General features: G+C 49.6%; 2 protein-coding genes across 4 annotated transcripts in view; one reads left to right on the top strand and one right to left on the bottom strand.

Moving 5' to 3' along the window:
* Positions 1–26,326, top strand: part of LOC129199130 (zinc finger and BTB domain-containing protein 5) — a 67,220-nt gene that overhangs the window by 18,924 nt on the left and 21,970 nt on the right. Inside the window, exons 10-11 of one of the 3 annotated variants that reach the window (XM_054808997.1) lie at positions 1,701–1,882; positions 3,320–5,905. In XM_054808997.1, coding sequence (XP_054664972.1) covers positions 1,701–1,882; positions 3,320–3,485 — 348 coding nt within the window. In that variant the 3' untranslated portion in view covers positions 3,486–5,905. Of the gene's footprint in view, positions 1–1,700; positions 1,883–3,319; positions 5,906–26,072; positions 26,206–26,326 lie in introns of those variants that run through there. The other 2 variants (XM_054808996.1, XM_054809000.1) reach the window with 2 other exon arrangements.
* Positions 6,489–25,879, bottom strand: POLR1E (RNA polymerase I subunit E). The gene is made up of 12 exons (XM_054809004.1): positions 25,609–25,879; positions 25,398–25,501; positions 23,105–23,181; positions 20,710–20,795; positions 19,922–19,977; positions 19,383–19,527; positions 17,496–17,603; positions 16,924–17,020; positions 16,180–16,313; positions 14,934–15,015; positions 13,387–13,518; positions 6,489–10,957 (listed from the first exon to the last, which is right to left on the bottom strand). The coding sequence occupies exons 1-12, from the start codon at positions 25,667–25,669 to the stop codon at positions 10,798–10,800; spliced, it is 1,242 nt and encodes a 413-aa protein (XP_054664979.1). The 5' UTR covers positions 25,670–25,879; the 3' UTR covers positions 6,489–10,797.

Here is a 26,326-nt window from a genome sequence, read left to right as displayed (position 1 = left end):
CAGAAGAAAGTGACATTTCCATCCCTAGTGGGTTTGAAGGGTGGCATGTCCTAGTATTTGTCAAGAGCGGTTTAGAAGTTGTCTGTAGGGCCCAGAGAGAGGAGGTGAGTTCTTCCCTAGCCTCAGCATTGTTGGGTCCATGCTTATTATTGCTCACGTGCAGCAGGAAAGCACACGTGTACCAGTGGAGCTGGTCATGTTGCCCCAGAGCGCTGGGTACCCACAGTGATAAGAATGTGAAAGGAGGTGTCTTAGCAGCAGCAGCTTTTCAGGTGGGCAGGTGCATGGGGGAAGGGCTTGCGTGAGCTCATGCCATTGCTCAGTGGCAAAGAGTACATTTCAGAAGTCCTATCTCAAGGCTGTATCCTCTTTGATAGTCATCCACAGGTGGCTTGTCACATCTGTCTGACATTTAAGGCTTGGTAAAGGACAGCTCAGTCATCTTTTCCCACATGTAGATTCATGATGGCTTGTAGGAGAGACCTCTCTTCCCTCAGAGTGGCTGAAGGAATCCAGTGCATTTTGGTGCAATGATATTCAACAAAGTCCATCTTCTCGCAGGCTTGCCCCTTGTATTTATTTAACTGAGTGGCACATTCAAGGGGGTGATTCCATAGGCCACTGTTGGAGATTCTCAGGTTGTGTGAACTGTGCTGAAGAATTGGGGTAGCTGGCATTTGAACTAGATTTTTTGGAAGTTAGATGCAATGTTCTAGCATCTAGCCAGTTTCTAATGTTAGTTCCTGGCTCAAAGTTGCCTCTGTTCTTTTCCTTGTTGAGGTGAAGCCATCGTGCATCAAAACGATAGATAAATGCAATTTAACTTATTGTGAAGGACCCCTAAAATTAGTATACTGAAAGCCCTGCCAAGACAAATGCTCTGCATGAGTCCCACAGGAGCTGCAGACTCCTTTTGAAAACCATGCCTGTAGAAAAGCATGGTCCTCTGGACAAGAAGCTAAAAACCACTGCATTTTCCATGGTCCCAGCTGTCTGGTCTCCTTGAGCACACAGGCAGGATTCATATTGCAGGCTTCATTTGGGGACTACAGCGGGCAGCACAGTCCCTGCTGAAGTACTGGTGATGTGGTGCTCTCATTTCTCATCCACTCACTGGCAGAGCCCAAGAGGTGCCTGAGAGCAGGTGAGATGATGTGCGGTTCTGGGTGGGGAGGAGTGCTGGGCAAGGAGCATTGCAGCAGCTGTTTCTGTAGAGCCAAGGAGGAGAAGGGACTGAACTGATCTTCCAACAGTATGGCACAATGAGAGCTGTAGCCTAGTCTGTCTTGGGAAGAGGAGACTCCTAAGTGGTCTTTTGTGGTATACAAACAAGTCACAGCCTGTCAGTACAGCTGTTTGAAACCTGCAGGGCAAGGAGCAGCAGCAGGTTCATGTTCAGCAGCATCTGTGCTTGCGTTTCACCAGGGGGTTGGGTACCAGCTGCAGGGAAGCTTGTAGCATCTAGCATGGCCAACAACTAAGCTTCCAGCTAGGGCCACTAGTAACGTGGAAGACCTTGGGAAAACTTGTGTGTGCATGGCTATGGCACATCCACTCTGAACCCTTGGTATGCTCCCAAACTGCCAGGGAGTGCTAGTGAGCCTGCGGAAGAACTTTGGGGTTTGGTTTTATGTTAGTCAAAGAGCCATATGAACAATGTACTTCTGCTTGGGCCTTCCCATCTAAAGCTTATTTTGCAGGTGACCAAGAACAGGATCCAGTCCTTTCGGGACTATGGGATTGCTCTCTTTGATGAAGCCAAAGGCCTGGTGCAGGAAAACCTCATTTTCCAGGGGAGATCCAAGAAATCCATTTTGAGACCAATATCAAATGCAGAGGATTGTGACATCCAAAACAACATGCTTCTCACCTTCAAGAAAAGGTGAGTCCCCTGGCACCATGGGGTGCAGTTGTGAGCTTGGAGCCACCATTGTGCTCTGTGTTAGGTGAGCACTGGAGGGCTCTGCTTTGTAGCCTCTCTTCCCAGCTTCCCACGCCTGCTGACCCATGGCACCAGCCCCATGTATGTGGTGAACCACTGCAGATGAGGACTGCAGATCAAGCAGAGCCCAAAGGTTCCTCATGAGATACCTCTAAAGTCAAATGAGGGGCTTGGATTATTCCTTGACAGGCCAGTGCGGGTCTTCACGATGTCTCTGGGCATAGGGACATCTGCCCTGCGCCCTGGCCAGCTCATTCTCATGCGGAGTGCTGCCTTTGAAGCCAGGCTGCTGTGTTTGCATATTGCACTGCTGTCCCTGCAGCATGGACAGCCACAGAGTGTTTGTAGCCTGGGACGAGAGTTAGAAGAAGGAGGAATGGTGAGAGCCACCCCAGTCTGCATTGTGCTTCTCTGCTGGTGAGGAGGAGGAGGGTGGCTTCAGGCACCAGATTCCACCTCCAGGCTTTTGCTCCAGAGCAACGTGAATGGCGAATGGGAAAATGGAGTGCTTGTTTTTCTTGGGCGTGATTTAGCTACCCTGGTCTTTGTGCCTGTGTGAGACTGTGTCTTCCAGTGGTCTTCAGAGGTACTGCTGTGGCTGCAGACCTCTAATGGGTATTGCAAAGCTTTCCATTGTTGCCAGCTGTCACCCAAGATCTCAGTGACTCTCATCATTGTAGGCCTTGTTCAAAACAGGCCACTCTAGACCAGGACTCTGCAGCAGACGCCTGAGGAGGGAAAGCTGGAGCCCTGTCACCTGTACAAGGGCTGGGTATTCAGTGGATTGTTCTTTTTAGCTAGAAATTTGACTTACCTCTCTGGGTCACAAATCTTGGTCCAGAGTGTGGGAGAGGACACAGGGAAATTGGAAGACTTGCATTACTGGAGGGAGGTTAGGCCATGTGGTCCCCCAGTTTGATGATGCTCTCACCTGGTCCTCCGGACTCCCGTAACATGAAAGTCAAATGCACTAGAGAGGACTCTTAGCCCCTCCTCCAGTGCCCTTCACCCCATGATTCCTCCTTTAGGTTTTCAAATCTGGCCCCCTTTCCGATATTCTTGGGAGGCCCCAGCATTGACTCTCCCTCTGCAGGATCTTGTCCCATCCCCCAGAACTTGCAGTCACTTAGAGGTGTTGGCTGTGAAATCACAAAAAGTAGTTTTTGTAGTAAAGCAAGATGTTCTGTCTCAATTCTCCAATCATTTCTGTCCCACTTGGGTTTTGGAACAGACATCGTGTGCTGAGCATTGTGCGCCTGCTAGCACTGCTCTGCCCCTTTCCTCCTTGAGCCTGAAGGGAGCGTTTCTAAGGCTGCTCTGGAAGCGCCGTTGCACCCTGCTCATGGGCCACACATGGGGTGTCTCTCCTTTTCCCAGGTTTGATATGGAGTGCATGCTGATCAACCCCCCAGCACGGCCTCACATCGAAGGAGGTGCCCTGGGGTCCTGCACGGTGACTGATGGTCAGAGGGTTTCCAGCATAACCTCCAGGGTGGATGGGGGCTGTCACAACCATGGGAGCATCTTCTGCACCATTCTTTGACCAGGGAGGGATGTTTCTTCACCAGTATCTCTGCCTATCTTTTCTCCAGAGCTGCCACTGGGAAGCTCTCACAACTCAGGGGCAGGGAACCCCATTGGCCTGTACTCCCTTTTTCATGAAGGATTTTGCAACTTCAGTGGCATCTCATCAAATAAAAAATAGCTGGGAAAACAGCCATTATTTTCTTCCTCTTTGCCCACTGAGATCACTGCTGTGGTAATTTACAAGCGAGCAGTTCCTTAGATGAAATGTGCTCCTGGCTGGGCCTCCCCAGCTTAAGCTCTGGACAAACCTCTCTTCCCAATGGGCTTGTGGCATTATTTATTTGGGGATCACTTGCTTTGAAGCTGCCTTGTCAGTGACCATCTGCATCTGTGCCAGAACACTCAGAGGCTGACATGTCCTGTGTGGTCTTGCTCAGTTTCTGTTTGTGCTGATTCTGACCCAGAAGGGGCACAGATCAGTGCAGACAGACGTCCGCACAGACATACATACCTGCAGTGTGGGTCCCTCCAGCAGTCGGGCTCTGACACTGTCTGCCCAGTACCTGCCCCTGGGTCCCAGTCTCCCCAGTTTCTGGCACCAGGGCATACGAGCCCCCAGAGGCTGCAGCCCCCCCCACAACAGACAGGCAGACAGACACAGACAGAAGTGCCTGGGCTCCTGAACCACCTCCTCATTGGTAGCAGCCCCATGCAGATGCAGGTCTCCACACACCACCGATGCTTGTGCCCACACCGAAGGGAGAGCCCTCACCCCGAGAAGAGTTAGAAATGGCGTTTGGTGAGTGGACAGGACAGACTGTGCTTGTCAGGCGTGGGCATGGCCAGACCAGCATCTGTCCTTGGCCACCAGCCACATGTTTACGCACAATGGGTCACTTTTTATCCCCTTATCCCTCTGTTTTCCCACATTTGTTCTCCCCAAACCACCTTGATTCCTGTGTTTCTCCATGTTTCATTCCCCCCCGCTGGGAATCCTGTAATAATCCTTGTGCAATCTGGGAATGCTCTTCTCCTGCACTCCCTAGCAGTGACCCCTGGGTCTGTGGGGTGCTTGGTAGAAGGTGGGTATCCCCCAGGTCATGGGGCTGAGCTCCCCTGGGACTGAGAGAAGCTGGGCAGAGGGGCTTATTGCTCTGAGGGTGTCACTGGGGATCCCCCAACGTCCCCTGGGGCTCACGGCTCTTGCTGCTGCAGACAGGGGCTTGTGTGCTGTAACCTTGCATGACCAGCTGGTGGTTTCTGCCTTGTCATCCCCTGCCTGAAGCTAATAGTTCCCAGCTGGATTTTCTCTGTTTTATTCACATAACAAGCTCTCCAGACAGGTTTCTCCTCTGGTGTAAGCTGGCATAACTGTGTAGCACAGTCTAATGTCATCTCCTTCTCTGCAGACTGATGCTGTAAGAAGGTCCAATCCACTTTTTTCTTTTTTAAAGGAGAAGTACTATAATTTCAGGAAAACTGCCACAAATAAGATGCTGTATTTTCAATGTGATCTACATTTTAGTACCCGAGTTGTTTTCCAAACTGAGAGAAATTTTCCAGAGCAGCTTTTGGAGCGACCCTTGCAGTAGGGGCTTGTTACGTGGTGCGCTGCAGGGCTGTGGGATGCAGCCCTGCCCACCCAGCAGGGACGGGCATTTGGCAAGCACACGGCCTGTGCCAAAGCCTGGAGGGTTTCATGTGCTCAGGAGTAGGTTTAAAACCAGAGGTGAGCGACAACATTAGAAGTTGGCAAATCTCCACCAATGCATATAACTATATATGCATTACTTCTGGGTGTACTGCCCAGAGTTGTCTTGAAGCACCACCAAAAGAAACCTTCCACCATTAAAAGACTGCTTGTTTTGTTTTGGTGCTGTACAGTCAGTGAGTTGGTCAAAGGCCAATGCCTCAGGATAAAGGCAAAGCTGACCTAACACAAGCCTTCAGGGGCCAGAACTGTTGGTTGCCGTTCCTGGGCAGAGTGGGAAGAGATGTGCACAGCACAAGGAGATCTTAGTAGGGGGGCAGGGGGGAGGGTGTCTCTTGAGATGAGTGTGGCTGAACTGAAGTAGAGTTAGAAAAATGGGAAGATGTGACCCACTGGGGCATTGCAGGGCAGTCTCTTGCTGTGGTGGTGCTGCTTGGGAGGAGAGAAACTTCAGGGAAGGAAGGCTTGTAGCTCCTAAGCTGACACCCACCGTCCAGCTGCTAACAGGGTTGCTTTGCTTTGGTGGATGGTCTTGGATCAGGAGTAGAGTTGAGCTGTAGAAGCAGCTGGCAGTGGTAGTGGGAGACATGCCAATACACAATATGCCTATGTGAGTGACTAGGTAAGCAGCAAGAGAGGAGCGAATGCACAGGTTGGTAGCAGGGATGGGTGTGAGGGAAGGCTGCGAGAACCCAAATTCATGCTGCAGAGTGGGAACCTAAAGTCCCAGATCCCATGTAGCTGTCTCAGCAGTACTGCCTGGCATGTACAAAGGCACAGATCCACAGTCGGGGGGGGTGGGGGTGGGATGGGACGACATGACCTTGGGGAGAGGAAGGGTGGGCTGCATGTCAAGTCAGGACAGAGCCAGGACGCTGGCACAGACAGAAGGATTATGGTGGTGTTTTTAAACTGGAAGTTGCCAGAAGGTTAGCATGCCTGCAGAAGCACCTGGAAATGCTCAGTACTACTGTGAAAATGCCTGTAGGGAAATAAATAGCATAACTGCAATAGATGTGGAGGCTCGGACTGTTCACAGTGGTGGTTACTGGCACACAGAAACCAGAGTGGGCTGAACTAGCACATACTTCTAAACCAATGCTGAGAACCTCAAAAATAAAGGGGGGTGGGGTGTGGTGGGGTGTGGGGGGGTAGGGATGGACACGACACACACGACCGGTAATGCCTGGGGCTGTCTGCAGTGGCCTGAACCCTGGGGTTGAAGAGAATATCTCACTGTTCAGACACTTCCCAGAGGGTTCTGAATCGCATCAGCCAGTCCCCCCAAAAAAACCAAACAAAAACCAGTGAGATTTGGGATCTTTACAATAGCTTGAATAGCCTCTTCATTCTGTGCTTTTTGCACTTTGGAGCAGCAAAATGCCCCATAGAGGATCCACATGCTGTCAAGCAGACATAAAAAAAAATTATTCACAAAATACGTAGTTAAACTCACTTCACATAGCAGATTATGAGCAAGCAGCAGGTCGCACAATCAATTATCCTTAAACTTTCAACAGGTTGAGCTGGAAGTACCGAGTTCAAATATTGTCTTCAAATGTTAATATTTATACTATCAATCACTATGGAAAAATCCAAATGTTCATGTTGACTTCATCTTCACAAGGAAAGCAAAAATAAAGTTTGCTTTCTCAATTAATCTTTCAATTTTATATCACATATACATGAGACCCTGACTGGTCAGTACAGTTACGCCTTTCAAACACAAAGAAAGTAATACTCTCTCCTGGTGTGGAGAGAATTCAGTGGGCATTTATTAATTAATCTTCAGTGGCATTCACTAATCATAAAATGTTTTATGTTCCTGTAATACAGTGGATAGGTTATAGAGCATAGTGGAAGCAGTGTGTGGTGCTGCTGTACTTGTGCAAAGCCTTAATTCAAAAGTGCCTGTTGTGACACAGTGGGTAACAGGCCCCAGCTGCCCCAAGCCGGCAGCTTGCTGAGGGCACAGTCTGGAGTTATGCTGGCTTTTTCACCACCTAAACACTGTGCAAAGCTAGTGCACATGCATGACCTGCACAGACACTTCACGGCACAGCACAGACCTTGCATTGTGCTCTGCGCATAAGTTAATTAGAGCGCATCATTTCCAGAAAGGCAGCACTGGTGAAAGCTGAGTGCCTCCCTGGTGCTGCTGTGCATGTCCTCCTGCTGCCTGTGCAGGAATCAGTTGTGAGACAATACGCCAACATTGCCACGAGAGGTTGACTCCAACCCAACAATGGCGTACAGACCCTGTACTTTTAGGTGTGAGAAAGAGCCTGCGCCCAACCTGTTTCACTGAATCTTTTATCTGATGGCCACAACCTTATCAAGAGGACTATAATGCTGTCTGTATGCTAGCAAAGTGGAGTGCTCTTTGGATGGTAGCAGATGAGCAGTGGGGAGAGCTTCTGGTCACCTTCAAACCAAGCAGCCATGGGACCTACCCTGCTCCCATGGGAACATTCTGCCACTCAGACAAGGACAATGATGTGACCCATCGTAGGTCCTGCCTCAGCTCCTGTGCTGGCTCAGGCATGCCAACGCTGCATGGCTACAGCATACGCTTGCTAAGGCATCAGCTGTGGGCAGGAGTGCTGGTTTTTGCACAGGCTCAGAGCCGTTTGGTGGCAGTCCAAGGCAAGCCACGGCCCTGGCCCTCCTGCTCCTGGCAAGCCTCTCCAGGTGGCACCGTGCTCTGGCAAGGGTTAGCGTTCTCTAACTTGTGGCTGCCATGTCCATCAGTCTCCCACAGGGCAGCCTGGACACCTGCCTCTGGAGCAAAGCACATGGCCTCTCTCGCACTTGATGTGCTCTTGAATAAGGTGACCCCAGAAAGTTGAGCAGAGTGTTAGAAAAAGCTCTTTTTTCCATCAACGCATCTTTCTCCACCACTGCTGGGTTTCTCCTTTCAGCCTTTCCTGTTGTCTGCCAGGGATCAACCTGTCTACTCACACTCCCCTCTCTGTGATGTGGACAGGGACAAGAGTACTTGGCTGGAGGCTCTGAGTCCATCTAGGCTACCTACATCTTGCTGTGGTTCACACCTGGCAGGCCCCACCACAGGACCCGCATGCAGCCCTGTCCTGCCTGCTGCAGTGGGAGCTGCCCAGCACCAGGGGCATCTCTCTGACCCCAAGACAGGATCTTGGGTCCCCTTCCCCTACTGCCACATCCCTGCCTTGGCACTTCTTTCCATATAGCAAAGAACCCCTTCAAAGGGGAAGGCAAATAGCTGCTTTCCAAAGTGCAGCAGCTAATAGTGAGACACATTGCAGATGAGGCATTCTCCCATTTGGACTAAACTAGCACTCATTTTCCCCAAATCAGGGGTGCTGCGCTCAGACACAGTCCGAACAGGCTCTGCTGCACACAGCAGTGATGTTAAGACAGGCTATTAACATCCTCATCCCTGCTGCAAGTGGCTCCAAATCATGGAAAAGAGCTAACTACCTGCTCAGTTGGGCAACCCCTGCTTTCTACTTCTCTGCTTGCTTTGGTACACAGAGGTAGCTTTGCAACAGCAGCTAATTTTTCATCTAAATGCCATGGCATTGTCAGGGTGATCCACGTCTGTTCCCCTTCTCATACCTATATCAACTGACACACAGTAGCAATGAGCTAGAATTAGATAAAGAGGATAAACTCGTATATCTCAGAGTAGTACTTCTTACCAGTCTAAGTCAGAACTGCTGGCTCTGATATGCAGAAGACCAGATCCTAATGAGAATTAAAAAAACAACCACAAAAAGGGGTTTCAACCAGATCAGCTCCCTGAGCAAACTGACTCTACTGAAGACTTGAGAACAAGGCCTGAGTAAGTCAGAGGCTTCCAAAGTTCAACATGAGGAAGTGCAGAGTCCTGCACTCCTCCTGGGGAGGAGCAGCCCCATGCACCAGGACATGATGGGGGCTGCCCAGCTGGAAAGCAGCTTGGCAGAAAGGGACCTGGGGGTCCTGGTGGACACCAAGTTGAACATGAGCCAGAAACGCGCCCTTGCAGCAGAGGCTAATGGTGTCCTGGGGGGCATTAGGAGAACCATCTCCAGCAGGTCGAACGACATGATCTTTTCCCTCTGCTCAGTGCTGGTGAGGCCACGCCTGGAGTGCTGTGCCCTGTTCTGGGCTACCCAGCACGAGAGAAACATGGACATATTGGAGTCTAGTGAAGGGCAACTGAGATGCTGAAGGGACTGGAGCATGCCTCCTCTATGAGGAAAGGCTGAGAGAGTTGGGACTATTCAGCCCAGAGAAGAGAAGGCTCAGGGCGATCTCATCCTTGTCTATAGATAACTGAAGGGAGGATGCCAAAAGGATGAGCCAGGCTCTTCCCAGTGGTGCCCAGTGCCAGGACCAGAGGCCATGGGCACACACTGAAACACAGCAGGTTCCCGCTAAACATCAGGAAACACTTTTTTACTGAGGGAGACCAAGCACTTACACAGGCTGCCCTGGGAGGTTGTGGAGTTTCCGTCACTGGAGATACTCACATCATCTGGATGTGGTCCTGGGCAACTGTCTCTGGGTGGCCCTGCTTGAGCAGGGGGATTGGACAAAGTGACCCCCAGAGGTCCTTTCCAACCTCAACCATTTTGTGACAAAAATATTCCTATTTATTATCTGCAGCCTGTAATTCCCATGGCATTATCCTCTACCAAGAAAACTAGATGTTTGGGTCATTTCTAATGAGAGCTGTGAACAGTAGGTCATTAAGGCATGTAAGGAGTTACCCTTAAAGCCCCAAATGATGTACTAACCCCAAATTACTGCCTGAAGCAGACACCTCAAGGACTGGTCTTGACATCCCAAGCTTCTGTTTCACATAAGTTTTTTCTTTTGGAAGTGAGCCTCAGCTTTTCACAAGCCCCAGATTCCTACAACCTTGCTTAGTAAACACCTGCAATGAGGCTTACAGTGCAGCACTCCAGGACTTGAATGAAAACGTACAGAAACTAACCCAGAAGCCTCTCTCCCCAGGACTGGGAATCCACAGCTGTGGATTCAAACTAATAAACCTTTCTGAAGATAACACTAGCTCTTGAGTCAGCAGATTTTTCCCTTCTCCAGGCAAGAAGCCAGGATAGGGAAAGTGGCAAAAATATTTTGTCTGTGTTGCATCTTTATACTTTTTCAACACAGAATTACACTGAAACTCTAGAGAAACAAACACACAGAGCCAAACGTGTGTAAGTAGTGCTTTGCTTAGTCCATCTCTTTCTATGCTTTCTACTCTGCCATGTGTGAAAAATGGGTGGAACGGGCCACAAGCCAACAGGTCACTGCCAGAACCAACCAGGCAGTAGTCGGTGGAGGACCTGCAGTTTCAAACTGTTCTCTTGCTCTGGCACAACTTACACCCTTCTCCCCTCATACAGGCAGGAAGACAGACAGATGTTTTATTACAGCTTTTTCTACACAAATAGAAGAAAGAAGCAGTTTAATGAGGTGAACATGTGTTCCATCCCAGCCTCAAGAGAGGGTTTCAAGCAGGGTCATGTACTGATGCTGGACAGCCAAGTGCAACAGACAAAAGCATCCCCATGATGCTCTGTGTGCAGAACAGCAGGTGGGAAAGGAACTGTTTTATCCCTGCTCAGATCTCCCAGACATCTTAGTTCATTTTCTTGCGCTTCCGTTGGTTCCCTGATGCCTTCTGCACAGGCAAGGGAAGAGAGAGAGTGCCCAGCTTGTGGTTCTGATCATTCTCAAGTCCCTGCAGCCCCTTTGCCTTGGAGATCTTCAACCGCATGGCCTTTGCGATGTCCATCATCCTGGAAAACACCGGAGAAATACTGTGTCAGTGGGGCACACGTCTTCTGTACCATGACACTGCACAGAAGATCAACAGCCTTTTGCCTCAGAGGAGAAGCCAGGAGGCACCAGCAAGCAGGATGCGTTCCCTGCATCTCAAGGATACCATGGAGACAGAAGCTGGAAGTATTGAAAGACTACAAGGTAGAGCCTTCCTGGGGAGATGAGAATGCTACTGAGCTGTGCACCACCACCTTGGAGAGCATTACAGAGCATTATAAACCCACACTGCCTTACTCAACGGCCACCTGACTTGAGGAAAAATAATGCTGCTCTCCACCTCCCTACAAAGAGAAGAGGCATATTTGTGTTCAGCTGCTGATGGTGGCAGCCCATGGTTGCTTCTCAGTGCACTCATCTCCTGTGTGTGGTACGATGAATGCAACCTAGTACAGCAAGAACATCTCCTCTTAGCCACTAAAATTCAGCATCCTTAGCGGTAAAGAAGAGGGGCTTGGATGACATGTAGCGCAAAGAGCTTGGGCAAGAAGGTGCAAGTCACCTGAAGGTGACACCTGAAGGCGACACCTGAAGTCTTGTTGAACAGAGAGAACAAAGTGCATCTGAAGGGAAGCCACCAGCAAAATAGGTGTATGGGCCTCAGCTGGGGTCCTGAGAACACACAGGTCCCAGAATCCTCCCAGATGACTTTATGATTTTTGAAATACAAACAGATTCAGTTGGGAAGGGTTCTTCAGACCAAGCAAGGATCGTCCCATCAGGTGAAACTCAGGGTTATGTGTCTCTCCTCAATTTTTCCAATAGGTCCCAGTCTCATCCACCCTTTTCTCAACAGTATCCTATGCCCTGTGTTCCCAGCTCCAGTACAGCAGTTAAGAACAAAACCTGTGTGTCAACTGCAAAAACCAACATGTATTCCTTAAAAAATGTAGTTCAAAAAAGAAAAAAGGAAGAAAAAATGGATGGAAACCAACAGCAAACACTGATGTTAAACCCACTACTACCCATCAAAGAATGAAGAATTGGGGGCAAAACCAGAAGTTAATGCATCAAGGCTGACTAGGGAGTTTACAAAACCAAAAGGTGACTACGGGCTTTGATAACTTCCAGTTATTACAGGATGTTAACATTACATCCCTCAGCCAGAACCCCCAGGACAGTCCACAACATTTTTCTCAGTTGTAGTGAAGGGTTTGTGTCCCTCCACAGTTCCCACCCAGCCACACAACCTCCAAGCAATCCTGTTAAGAAAGACCAACATGATTGAGTTAGGAAGTGCCAAAACTTGGCATCACCATCACCCACAGGACAGGGTGGGAGAGAAATACTGATGAGCACGGCTGAACAGTCACCAACAGGGCCACCTCACCCCTTCCCAGACAGTGTTAACAAGCTGCCTGCTGAGCTCACACAGTGGACTGGCTGATCAGAACTGCTCAATTCCTGATTCATTCAGCAGGGGCCAGAGACAGTACAGCGCAAACAGCTCCCCAAGCAAGAGGAGCTGGCAGCAGGCTCCAGCTGACACCTGCTGGGAAAAGCAGGTCTTGCAGCAGGTGCACAGCACTTATGTATTCTTTCATGGAAAATTAAAATCTAGAGAACAACTGCCCCTGAAAGTTAACACAGCAAAGGTGGTTTGCCCTGAAGCTTATTCTGTAAGCTGTTTTCCACCCGTTCACCTTCACTTACCCTGAGCTGGCAAATCCTTATTTCATTACTATGGTCAGCAATTCTGCCTACAACCTCTCCCCATGATGCTTTGCTGAAAAATCCCCAAGTCCATCAGTATTTCAGAAACAAAAACAATCTCCTCAGTGCCAAGCCCAGAGTGGGTAAATTTCAGGGGCCTGGGACTCCTCCATGTAAACACCAACTACATGCTCACCTTGCAATTGTGAGAAAAAAACCTGTTTCTAGTTTTCCTGTTGCAGCCAGCTGCAAACCTGTACTTACACCTGTAACTGACAGGGACTGGAGCTCTACAGGAAGAAGGGGAAGAAAGGACACGAAGGTGAAGAGCGATGCAATTTGTCAGGCAAGAAATGGGGCTGGGTGGCAGTGGATAGGCCTTGTCCTGGAATCTGCCCTGGCTGCTCATTTTGGTGCTGCCTGCCTCAGTTTCCTTGCCTGCAAAATTGCTGAAGAGCCTCTTGATGCACCTGAGGACCTCTTTGCAACAAGTGCCCTTTTAAATTTTGAGATGTATAACCACCCTCCTTTATGAGCACTAGGGCTTCCAAAAAAAAAAAAAAAAAAAGCTTCAAGACACTCATCAAAGAGAGTCCAGTTACAACAGGAAGGACTTGCTAGAAGGTATCACTGTACTACCCAGATGCCAGAGAGGCTACAGAGCTCTCCCCGCAGGGGCTCTCTGTAGGAGTATCACAGCATATCTCAGCAGGTATGAACAAACATGATGACTCACCTGCTTTCTTGGAGCTTCATGTCATTCTGCAGGATAGTGAGGTCTGTTTGGAAGTTGTTAATGTGCAGAGCCAACGCAATGACGTATGCTGTGATTTTAGCCTTCATTGACACAGAGATTAAATTCCGGACACTGCACAGCAAGAGGGAGAACACATGAGATGTGGATGTGAACTCAAAACACAACCCCCACGACACTATGCAGCCTCAACAAAACCACCAACTAATGACACTTCAGTCTCTTTCACAGGACGGAGGATAGCAAAGGGAAGCTGTTCTGAGGGCATCCAGTGTAACTACTAATGGCACCTCAAATACACAAGCCACACAACACAGATTCCTGGCTGGCAATCCTCTGGGAACTTTTGACTGTAACTGGTTTGAGCCTTCAGACAAAAGCTGGCCCATTTGGACTCAACTTCTCTGCTCGTCAGATTAACAGCAGCTGTGCAATAGCTGAGCATCATCACCATGTCCCTTCTAGGGCTGCTGGCTCCCTGAGTGTGGGGAAGGCACTGTGGCAAGAGTGAGGATACTATTTGCTCTTGCCTGTATTTTGGTGCTTCCACTCAACAGGATTGCTGAAAGTGTTTATCCAGATTTATATCTGGTTAGTTGTACATGGCAACCTTCTTAAGGGTGCATCCAAGGGCCACCTGGTCAAAGGCAGCCTCCAACAGCTGCCCGAGGCCCTCCCTGCAGTGAGGCAGCACTCAGCGCTGCACAAGCGGCTCTGAGACTGCTGGAAAGGAGGATGTTGCAGAAGCTTCCCAGCCTCTGCTCCAGTCACGGGGCTGCGGCTTCTCCTGGCTGACCTCCACAGCAGGACCAGACCCAATACCAAACTTTGCCACTGCTGGTGGGGCAATGCCTGGGTAAAGCTTCAGCAGAACTCTTTGGCCTGTATACGTATGGGTGCCACAGTGTGAGTGTCGGCCCAGGGCAACTTAACCAGTGCAAATCTTTATACAGTTTTGTCTGTGTAGGTTTCAATGGAGAATCCAAGTCAGTCAAGTCAGGTTCATCTAAAAGCACCCACTACACTAATTAAACCATGCAAGTGTAAAAATAGCACCATTATTTATCCATTGCATGACCTCTGTTCTGACCCACTCTGGGATGGTGGAAGAGCTGACACATCCATCTGTCAGCTGCCTTGGTTCACAGTGGAAACGTACATGCAGACAGCTGCCTGTTTAGCTGCACAGGTGAGAGCCAGCTGCACAGCAAGCGGCTGTTCTGCCATCCTGCATCCAGAATGGTCAAGCAGATGGCTGGGCACCCCACTTGGTCATACTAACTAAATCCGCAGGTGCAGGCTTGCTTTTGCACACACAACCCTGCGTCTCCCAGTCACATTTTAGACCTCGCTGTCTAAAACGGACTATCACCAGCCACAACCCAGGGCTGGGGGGTGTGAAGGAAGAGATGCTATGGCTAACTTCCATTTTGGTAGGAGTTTTCCTGATAATGTGCCCATGGCCCTTCAAGCTGAGCTCTGCCATATCTCTACCTCAAGGACATAGCAAAGCAGACATAGCTCCTTACCTGCCATTGTTGTAGGTCAGTGAACTGAAATTCTTCATGAGTTTCCTGCTAATAATGTGTGGGCATTCAGGACCCATCGGATCTAGGACAGAAAAGGTTTTTGCAGTGGAATGAGAAACATATACTCTTCCTTGTACTGCCCATCTCCAGCCATCATGATAACACATTTGTTACTACAGCACTTACTGCCTCTTCCCATGAACACAGAGAACCCAAAAGGAACCCAGGCACTTGATTTCTAGGTCTCATCACTTTTCAGGTCAGAAAGAGGCTCCTAACAGCTTTTATCTTCTTTATAAATGAGATCTCCCACTTAAAAACAACATAATCTAAAATGCATGCGTGTGCACCTACGCATATATTTCTTTAATGGATTCCTGCCTTTTAATAAATAATCCTGTCACAAAATATTATTAAAACTGAAACAACACTAACAAATTTCTATTAGCACCAAGGCTAGTTATTTCCACATCCTCCTTGACTAAGTCCTACAGGGTTACTCCTGTGTCTCCAGCAATGTAGCTTGGCTTGCCATTTCCTCCTTTCTCAGCCCCTGCCATTGAAAATGCTAACAATGACATTTTCAGCACTGACAAGGAGACTCAGATACACAGGTTCTATGGAAGATAGCAAGTCTGGAAAATCTCAACCAAAATATTTTGTGCAGTGCTTTTAAGAACAGCAGTTCCTGCCACATTAAAATCAAGATCCTGAAGACAACAGAGGTATGATCGCTGTGATCCACGCATTGAGCTATTAAGCAAAGGATGATGAATATATTCGTGATTGTCAAAAGCACAGAGATATAAAGGATGTATTGTGTACTGTATGCCTCTTGCACCTGGAATATGGAGGCTGGATGAGGGAAAGAGCTGATAGTTTTCGGCCTCTTGGCTTAGGACTAAAGTGTTTGTAAGTATAGAACTATTTATAAACTAGAATCTCAAAATTTCTAATCTAAGCTACCCTGTCTCCTACCAAGAGGATCTCATGGTGCCACACTGATGCATGGCAGTTACAAAGGGAATGAAAAGGATTAGACATACATCTCCCAGCAGATGCAGATCTAACAACCCTCAACAACATGTAGATCACCAGTCTCAGTATGAAATGGGCTGAAGGTAACTTCGGCAGCCAACTGTTTGATCACACAGCTCATTCTGGGCAGCTTTACTGTTTTCTACTGCAGTAATTACAAACCAAGTCTCAGCAGGTGATTAAAATTGGAGGAGCTGAAAACTCTTACGTTTCTTCTTGATCACTTTTAGGTAGCTGAACTTAATAAGGGTGTCCAGGAACCAGAGGCATCGGGCTTTGTGATCTCTGTTCTTCTCATCAGCAGGCAGGAACTTCAACTCCTCTAAAACAAAGGAGCAATGGCTGAAGGAGAGAGAGGGGAGGATGAGACTCAAAGAACCAGGAACCAGTTTACACTGTCAGGACAGGCCACACCTGTAATTTCAATGCTCACCTGTTTGAGAAGAGTTCCCTGCACACCTTTAAAGGCTGCTTTGTGAGCATACTTTCCTGTCAATGCTCTTCCTGCTCACTTCAGCCCCTCAGCATAAGGCCTTAACAGCCCTAAGTGTACATCCATGTCACTTATCGAGCCACTGCAGCTTCCACAGCAAGCCAGTACTTGGCTGGGACAGTGCCCAGCCATGGGCATACCATGCTCAGCACAGCTCTGTGCTCCCCCTTCCAGGCACCTGCCTTCAGACCCCACTTCGGATTTCTCTGCTCTCTTCCTCTGCAATCAAAGGGCAGCCACGCTTCTGAGCACACAACTTCCTCACCTGTAGAGCTATACCCCACATTCTCCAAGGTCGGTGTTGCTTAGCTGTGATTGGATCAAATGTCCTCCCTCTGCACTGTAAAGATCAGCCTGGGTATTGTGGAGCTGGCAGCAGTAGCCATGCTGCCCCATAGAAAAATTATAGTTTCACAGGGCCAACCTTTACTATTACAAGGCTGTTTCCAGCAGCATTACCTTTTATCTTCTGTTTTCTTGGTGATTTCTTCTGGAGTGATATTAACAAAGACTGCTGCTGGAACCCGCAATGCTTCATACTCTGCTGGGGACAGAACTGGAAGGATTTTAAAGAAAAGAACAAGCAGGCCTTTGCTCTCCCTTCTGGTCTGAACAGCCCGCAGTGAGATAAGCTCTATCACTCTTGCTTCAGGAGATGTGGGGCAGGGAGGGAGGGAAGGAAATTGTAAATAGGCAGGAGGTTACAGCAAGACTAGGAAGCTGGCCAGTAACAAAGGTCTCTAAAAGACTGTGGCTTGACCACAGGTCACTCTTCCTGCATGGCTGACTTCATTACTATTCCCAGTTGAACAGGGAGGCACAGGATCCTGCGCTCTGTAGGAAAGAGGCAGGACATGGGATTTGCAGGCCCAAAGACCTCAACACAGCATGTCCCTGCTCTCAGCTTTTGGCTTGTGAGGGGAGAAGGCTCGGCTCATTCACACGCCCAGCAGCACTCACTCCCACATGCCAGACCACTGACGTTCGAGGCTTACAGGTGCACGAAACCACTCTGCCACAGAAAAAGATACTATCCTCAAACTTGTAAACATTTTCTGGTTTGTCAGCATCTTCATTACATGGTGGGAGGAAGATGGAGATGTTCTGCACATCATCTTGGGCCACATCCTGGATCAAAGCTTTGGAGGGAAACAGGAAAAAAGACAGGATTTGGACCATGCAAAAAAACCACAGAGAACATGACCACAACCCAAATCTTTCCTTTAAACATGTCTACTTAATGGTAGTTCTTGGGTCAACATCAGTTTAGTCACAGCTGGAGCTTTAAAGGTTTAAAACTCCAGTTCAGTTTATCTCACTTGGGACAGTAGTAAGGAAAAGGCCACAGCTCTTTCCTATTTTGTTTCATTACTGCCACATGTAGGTGCTGACTGTACAGAAAGCATTCCAGTAGGCACAGAAAGGCTGAGAGCTTCTGATGTGACTGCTATGTATTGAACATGCTGGCTTTTAGACTGGTGTCATCACTTCTACCAAGAACTTTCTGCTCCTTGAAATTTAGAAAAGCCACTCCAAACTACAGAAACATCTAGGAAAGAAGTGCACCAAGACAAACTGGCTGCTGGTGCCGCCCCTCTTGCCTGCAGGGTGGTCAGAATATGGTTTTGGTACCCTGGGTTCCACTGGACATCCACTTCGCACAAAGCAGCTCTGAAAGCACAGTCAATATCTAAGCTGGAACACAAGGGGTGAGAGTTGACAGGTTCTATAGTCAAGAGACATCTCTCCCATTCATAGCCAATGAAACTTAGAATCCCAGAAGTGCTGGTGGAAAGGCACTCTGGAGGTCTCCTAACCTCCAGCTCGGAGCAGAACTATCTACAGCACTAGATGAGGGCAGCCCTGGCTTTGTCCTGCCAAAGCCTGGAAACCACCAAGGATGGTGACTCCACACCTCTCTGCGACCTGTTCCAGGGCTGCACTACCTTCCAAGGCAAGAAGGTTCCCCCAGTCTCCCACATGGGCCTCCCAACATCCATGGACCACTGTAACTTTTGCTGCTGACGCTTGTTGACAGTGCTGAGAAGGGCTTAGCTCTGACTGCCCTTCAGGTATTTGTGGGCTGCTGTTAGATCCTCCTTGGCCTCCTCCTTGCCAGACTAACCAAGCCCAGTTCCCTCTGCCTCTCCTTATCAGTTGTGTGCTCCAGGCCCCTGCCTGTTCTTGTTGCCCTGCCAGGACTCCTCTGTCTTTCTCCGCCTCCTTCTTGATCACAGTGGGGGTGCAAGGAGGTGACACAGGCTGGAAACGTAATACAGATGCAGCCTCAGCAGCACTCAGTAGTGGAGTTATCAACTCTCCTAGAAACATCACCTCAGTGATGTTTTGGAGAATGAACTTTCCCTGCAGTAGTGACAATAACTAAGGCCATGGCAGACTTCTCTTCTGCAGGCTCCTCCATAGCAAAAGCCTCAGTCCATCAGCCTGGCTCACAACAGCACTGGGGGTGGCACTTGTTGGGGCTGTGACTTGGTTTAGGGCATGGACCATTATCCATAGACGTGCCACTGTGAAGCCAGGGTACAGCTCACGTTAATGAACTTTCAGCATCTCAGTTCAGACCAGGTGAATGTACTGCCTTTATCCCTGTAAACTGATAGCCAGTGACTCCCAGAAAAGCTCCCAACAATGGGTAGTGATGGACACTGGTGCCACAGGGACCTTCCCTCATTCAGGCGACTCTCACACTACGTCTAGCAGAATCAGATGAAAGCAGTTCCTTTTCCACCAGAAAGACCTGTGAGTTCCTCCACATGTACCCTTCTCAGCTGTCAGACCAGCTGCTTCCTTGGTCACTTGAAGAAAACCCCTTTCTTCTTCCTACCATACTTGGCAAGGAACAGACAGAAAAAGGCACTTCTGATTGCCTTCATTAAACCCTGAGACAATATTCTTACCTGTTACTCCCTTTGCATCTATAATGTTTGCTGCTGCTTTTGTCACAGCAGTATTCACAATATCGTTGCCCACTGCATTCATTCGCCGAGAGTTCAGAGCTCGCTTCTGCTTGCTGGTACCAAAGGCCTCAATGCACAAGTCCATCTGTGCAAGAGAGATGCAAATTAAAACACACTGCTGCACTGAAGACACTTTGCATCTAAGAGGAAAACGCAGCTACCCACCACCCGTTCCACATTCACATTCTCTAAGAAAACTTCAAACATTTCATTGGGCAGAACCTAACCATAGGACAAGCACTGATCTGTGAGGGGGCAGGAAGTAACTGGGATTGTAATCAAGTCTGAAATAATTATGAAAATACTGCCAATTTAGGCACTAATAATGTGCTGCCTCATAGACCTCCAAGGCACAGAGTGTGCTGAACCTGCACAGGTTCACCCTGCAGTAAACCAAACATCACAGTCTCAGACAAGCATCATCTGCCACTGTTAGCTGGATAATCACAGTAGAATATGATATGAGGTTTCAACTTTACCTTCTCCCTGTAGGATTTCTTCTGATAATCCTTTGTGTCGTCAGGTATTAAGTTATCTATAAAAGAACAAAAGGTAGCGTGCTTGGCTTGCAGCAGCCAGGCCAGCATACATATTTGGTATCCCTTTAGCTCTAATCCATTACCGAAAGACTTGGCACAACACTTCAAGATCTCCTCCACAGGACTTTGTCAATTAAAGAACACACTGAATAGAAGAGTATGTACTTAGAACAAAAAAGGAAAAACAGGGCAATTTTTGCTATAAAGCCTATGAGCGTTAAGACGATACCCAGGTACTGCTGCACAGGGGAAAAATAAGCTACAAAAAGACCACATTCTTTGGGTTATCCTCCCGAGTTCAGTAACAAAAAGCAGTTCTGCTGAAGAAAAGCTGTTTTAGTTTTCAGTGATCCAGCCCCTTGAACTGACAATTTCCCAGACTCCCTCAGCAGAGCATACCTAGACAAGGCTGCACTTATTCTGAAGAGTGACAACTTGTTACTGACTCCAACACTTCTACCCTCCCACCCATAATGCTCTCTGCTTAACCTTCACTCTAAATTTCACCTTGCTTTCTTGTCTGTTTTACACATAATGCAGTGCCTTAGAAGGAGAGTGTAATGTATCCTTGTTCCTCCATGTTGAGGGAATAAAGCAGAAATGAGGAAGAAAGAGCAGCCAGAGAGACAACAGAGAGCACTGCTGTCAACAACCATGCAAAGCTGAATGTCTACATAGGCTAGCACTCTCTGACTCTGATGCTGGGGTTAAACACAGTATCTTCTTACCTGACAGCAAGGGCTGCATGTTTAATATTTCAGCATTATACACTTCCATTTGCCCAGAGCCCTCATCTAACACACCAACAAAATACCTGGGAAGAACAGGGGCAAGTGATTAGCGAGAGACAGTCCAGTGGAAGTAATGTTTTAAAATCCATAGTGCAGAGCCATGCGTATTCGCCATCCCCTGCCAATTCTTTTGCCTTGCAAATACAAGTTTTCCAAGCACATTCAGGATGCCACAATAGAACAAGTTACCTCCAAGGCAAACACTATATATATATTTTAAATATAAATACGTATATAAAATATACAGACTTGTTGCTCTAAGTAAATGTAGAAGCCTTAAGACAACTAAGCTCCGTAATGCACAATGTCTAGGCACCAGAGTGCTAGTTGCTATTCTCTTTGGTCTTTCATAATGTGTCAGGACCTGGGGTTTCTCAGTGCTTCTATGCAGTTTCCTGTGTTTTTAAAACTTGGTGTATTGGGTTTGCATGGCAAGGTTTTGGTATCGGAGGGGCTACAGGGGTGGCTTCTGCGAGAAGCTGCTAGAAGCCTCCCCTATGTCCTACAGAGCCAATGCCAGCCGGCTCCAAGACAGACCCGTCGCTGGTCAAGGCCAAGCCAATCAGCGACGGTGGTAGTGCCCCTGTGATAGTAGAGTTAAGAAGGAGAGAAAAAACAACCTAGGAGCAGTTTTTGCAGCGAGAGAGAGGAGTGAGAAGGTGTGAGAGGAACAACTCTGCAGACACCCAGGTCAGTGCAGAAGGAGGGGGAGGAGGTGCTCCAGGCACCAGAGCAGAGATTCCCCTGCAGCCCATGGAGAAGGCCATGGTGAAGCAGGCTGTCCCCCTGCAGCCCATGGAGGAAGGATGAGGGGGTGTAGAGATTCCCCTGCAGCCCATGGAGAAGACCACAGTTGAAGCAGGCTGTCCCCCTGCAGCTGGTGGGGGTTGGTGGTGGAGCAGCTATCCACCTGCAGCCCATGGAGGACCCCACACTGGAGCAGGTGGATGCCCGAAGGAAGCTGTGACCCCGTGGGAAGCCCGCACTAGAGCAGGCTCCTGGCAGGACCTGCGTACCCGTGGAGAGAGGAGCCCACACCAGAGCAGGTTTTCTGGCAGGACTCGTGACCCCGTGGGGGACCCACACTGGAGCAGTCTGCTCCTGAAGGACCGTGCGCCGTGGGAGGGACCCCACGCTAGAGTAGGGGAAGAACGTGAGGAGGAAGGAGCAGCAAAGACAACGTATCATGAACTGGCTGCAGCCCCCATTCCCTGTCCCCCTGTGCTGCTGGTGGGGGGGAGCAGGTAGAGAAATTGGGAGTAAAGTGAAGCCTGGGAAGAAGGGAGGGGTGGGGGGAAGGTGTCTTAAGATTTGGGTTTGTTCTCATTGCTCTCTTTTGCTTGGTAATGAATTAGGTTAACTTTTTTCTAAGTTGAGTCTGGTTTGCCATGACAGTAATTGGGGAATGATCACTCTCTCTGTCCTTATCTCGACCCACGAGCCTTTCATTTATACTCTCTCTCTCCTGTTCAGCTGAGGAGGGAGAGTGACAGAGCAGCTCAGGTGGGCACCTGGCCTCCAGCCAGGGTCAACCCAGCACACTTGGGCTCCCTGCAGCCAGTTCTCTGCTTAGTACAAGTCACTTTAAGTCCTCAGAGTTTCTCAGAAATGTGACTTTGCTGTCTCTAAAATAGGATGATTTCTCTTAGGTAAATTCCTTTTCATCCTACATTTCAGAGGGGCAAGCCCAAAGAGTTTGTGCTGCTCCTCATCACAGGAGAAAAGAAACACCTTTGAATATAACAAGGCAAGATTATTCCACATTGGCTTTCCACCCATTTGGTTGTTCTATTAGAGAACAAGAAAGATCTCACATAGGGAATACTTCTAGGACGCCAGTGGAATGTGCCCCAATGCTACAAAGTTCGCATTCTTCAACCAGGACACGTAAAGGCTGGTGATTTCACCAACGCTTCCTTTCACAGTGCATGGCACAGACAGCAGCATCGTGCTCTGGCCCTGAAGTTAAATGGTGATTAATGACCATGGGGTTTCCTGGGCAGGAGAAAACGATCTTGGCAATTTCTTAATCTTAATTTCTTAGTTTCTTAATCACAAAGCTGTTATTGCATCTCCTCACACCTTCCTTCACGAGACCTTTTCAAATACACTCTATTTGTATGTAACATCACAGCTTCCAAAGGGACGTAACATGCACAAACACTGCAGCTGCCAGGTGCTGGAATCTCCTGTCAAAATCCTCAATTCAAATCATGGCCTCGGTGGGAACTACTGAGCCAGCTTTAAGAAAGGCTACCACGAACTTCGTATCTGAGCAGTTCCTCTACTTCCAGCTCCACGTTCCTGCCCCCAGTTTGCCAGCAAGCCATACCTGCACAGGGAGTTACATTTGGTAACTGTGCTGCTGAAGTTATTCCCCACATATGAAAGCCTTTCAGTTTCTGAGACCTGAAAAACAAAGAAAAATTACTTGAATACAGGGCTGTGAGAAACCTCCTCTGCATCTGCTTTATTTTCCCTGGTGCCACAGAGCTCCATATTCCCAGGCATCGGACACTAGTTGTGTGTAGGCAAACTTCACTTTGCCCATTTTGGGTATGTTTTGCATCTGATCAAAATCTTTAAAAGACAGACAATATTTCTTGAAGCTGAAACTACCCATGATACATAATTCTACCTCAGCTTTCACTGGGCCACTGATGATGAGGAACCACTGGAAAGAAATCATGGTAATAACAACTTAGAGTTTATCAGCGTAGCAAACTTGGGTGTCACCGCAGTTAGAATGCCTTGCTGTGTTGACCACCGTACTTTAATCCAGAAGCAACAGTCTGTGAAAGAAACTGAGTTTACTCACAAAGTCACTAGTGAAGAGAGATCAGGCCTCTCTGCCAGTCAATTTGAAACACTATTTCCAATGCTTTAGGGTCCTTAACACAGTTGCTCAAAGGTTCTGCAAGCTTCCAGCCAGGACAAACCTCACGGATTTCAGCCTGCACCAAAGGCGTGCACTGGGCACAGCCACCACTACAAGTAAGGGGAACTCAGTTTAAAATGTAATTTTCAATTTTCCATTTAAAATTTTCCTTTTTTTTTTTTTTTCCCATTTAAAGCTCTAGTACTGCCAAGTGACTGCAATGCATTGACTAAAAAAAGAGCTAGCACCACCAGGAATGGCTTAGCCACCTAAACTGATTTCAAAATGTTTGTGTCTATAGTTCCCCTGAGGATTTAGGCTGAAAAGTCATTTATCCCTTGAGTGAATCACGCATGTAAACAGCTGTAAAACTTAACAATAGCAGCAGAAAGCACCTTCTGACTTTAAGCTTGGTTCTCTCTTCACCGAAAGAAACAGGTATCTCCTTAGAATGTAATTTACCACCACCACCAAAAAAAAAAAACCTTTGGTAAAGAATTCACTGTGTAAACATAACAGATTTTGTGATCAAATGGACCTGACTAGCTTTCAAGTAACAGCTTTTAATTTTCAAACATGATTTCCCCTTAGATTATCAAAATAAATCATGAACACAGACACACACACAACTGCAGTAAATCAACCTTTGCCTGAGAATACACAACCATGTATCAGTCAAAATTTTTCAAATAAGTACGTACTCAGTTCTGATAGAAAGGTTACTAACTCTCAAATATCGCTCTCATTATCTCATTAATCAAAATGTCCCATATTGCATTATTCAGGTTCCTTTCTGTCCCAAGAGCGAACCCACAATGCCAAGCCTGAGGGGGCACAATCTGATCCTGACATGCTCCACAGACATCACCGTGCCTCAGCTCGGCAGGGCTGCAGGACCCGCACCCGCTCCTTTGGGGTCCAAGGACACCTTGTGCATCTCTGCACCCCTTGACGGGGAGCCTGGCTTGCCAGCACGGAGCGCTCTACAGGGTGTGGGAACAGCTCTCCCCCTGCCCACCGCTGCGCAGAGCTTCCCTGAACATTCCCAGAACACTTCCCTGTTCTGCCACTCCCCATCACACCCACCTCCATTGTGGCCACAATCCACATAAAAACCAGAACTTCCTCTGAAATCCTAGAGATTTTGTGAAATTTGGAAAATGATTCTCTCTCTCACACAGGCTGGGGCTAAACTGACTATTTTTTTACAAGAAATTGCTAGAGAGCAAAGCTCCACACAGATTTTCTGAGCCTTGCTCACCATATGGTAACGAGAGTAGCTGGAGCAGGGCAGCAGCAGGAGCCTGGAGGGGAAGAGCAGTCTCCCCAAAACAGGACCGCAGGGACTGCGGGTCTGATCGCGGTTTCTAGTTCCTACTTGCAGGAGCTGCCATGACCACAGCCATAATGGGGAAAAAGGGTGGAAACCCGTCACGACCTGCTGAGGTGGGAACTCCTCGGCACGGGTCTGGGTGCAACCCTCACCCTGATCTCTAAAGGAAGCCGCAGCACTACGGCCTCCCGACGCGCCGCCGTTCCCTGCGGCTGCCCAGGCTGCAGCGGGGCAGGCCACGCCGCAGACACGGGCGGGCTGATGGCGTCAGAGCTGCCCCCGCCACCACGGCCCGTTGCGGGGCAGGCGCAGCCTCAGGCTCCCGCGGCCGCCCTTACCGCAGCCACCGACGCTGCAAACAGGAGGACTGCCTACAGGCGGCCGCGGCAACACGCTCCCCGGGCGGGCCCTTACCAGGATCCTCCGGTGCTTCTTCCGGGGATGGGCCCTGTCCTTGTTTCGGTAGACGGTGAACCGCATGGAGTCGGACCGCCGCAGCCTGCCGTTGGAGAACTGCACTGCAAGGCGGTGGGGAGATGCCGTGAGCCCGGGCGGAGCCCCCTGCCCCGCGGCCCCCCTCCCGACCCACGGCCCCCTGCGGCGTCCACCCCGTCCCCCGCCTCACCCAGCACCGCCGGCTGCTCCGTCTCGGGGTCCCCGCGGTAACGCCAGGTGGCGGCGGCCATGGCGCGGGGCAGCGAGGGGCAGGTCCCTTCCCGGGGCGGGCAGCCCCGCCTCCCCGAGGGGCTCTACACGAGGGCCCGGCGCCCACGGCAGGGAACGGCTCACCGCCGCCACCGGGCCCGCTCCTCCGCCACCGGGCGCGCGGCCTGGCCGCACCGGCGGGGAGCTCCCGTCCGCGCCACCAGGGAAGCGGGGCCTGCCCAATCACGGCCGTGCTTGTTGCAGAGTCTTGAGAGAGGCGGGGCACGTGCGGTGCCGTTTCTTATAAGTAACGAGACCGCTGATTGGTTGGCGGCTGGGTAAGGTGGGCTCGTGCTGTCGCCACGCGCTGAGGGAGCCGCTGCGCGGTGGCGTCACTTCCGGCCGCCGGCGCGGCCGCCGCAGCGTAGGGCCCGTGGGGGCGGAGCCGCGGGAGCGGGGGACGGGGCCGCAGGGCCGAGGACGACGGCCGCGCCCGGCCCTTCCCGCCGCCCGGGGCGCCCCGCCGCGGCCCTTCCCGCCCGGACAGCAGAGGCAGCGGGAGGGGCAGGGACTGCAGGTGAGCGGGGGCGGGCCCGGCGGGCTGTGCCGGTGCCAGGCAAGGGGGGAGGGGAGGGGGGGGGCGGCCGGGGGCGCGCGTGGGGGAGGGGGCGGCGGCGGCGGGTGACGTGGGCGGCTGG

The sequence above is a fragment of the Grus americana genome, chromosome Z (genome assembly GCF_028858705.1).
Source record: "Grus americana isolate bGruAme1 chromosome Z, bGruAme1.mat, whole genome shotgun sequence".
Taxonomy (NCBI): Eukaryota; Metazoa; Chordata; class Aves; order Gruiformes; family Gruidae; genus Grus; species Grus americana.
This window is presented reverse-complemented; position numbering and strand designations above follow the sequence as displayed.

What these genes read in the sequence shown, in the direction of transcription:
- POLR1E (XM_054809004.1), bottom strand. Translation starts at nt 25,669, where the DNA reads ATGGCCGCCGCCACCTGGCGTTACCGCGGGGACCCCGAGACGGAGCAG. An exon ending in CATGCAGCCCTTGCTGTCAG is followed by an intron (nt 19,978 to 20,709) that starts GTAAGAAGATAC and finishes GTTCTTTTATAG; the next exon opens with ATAACTTAATACCTGACGAC. An exon ending in AAAAGTGATCAAGAAGAAAC is followed by an intron (nt 15,016 to 16,179) that starts GTAAGAGTTTTC and finishes TTTCTGTCCTAG; the next exon opens with ATCCGATGGGTCCTGAATGC.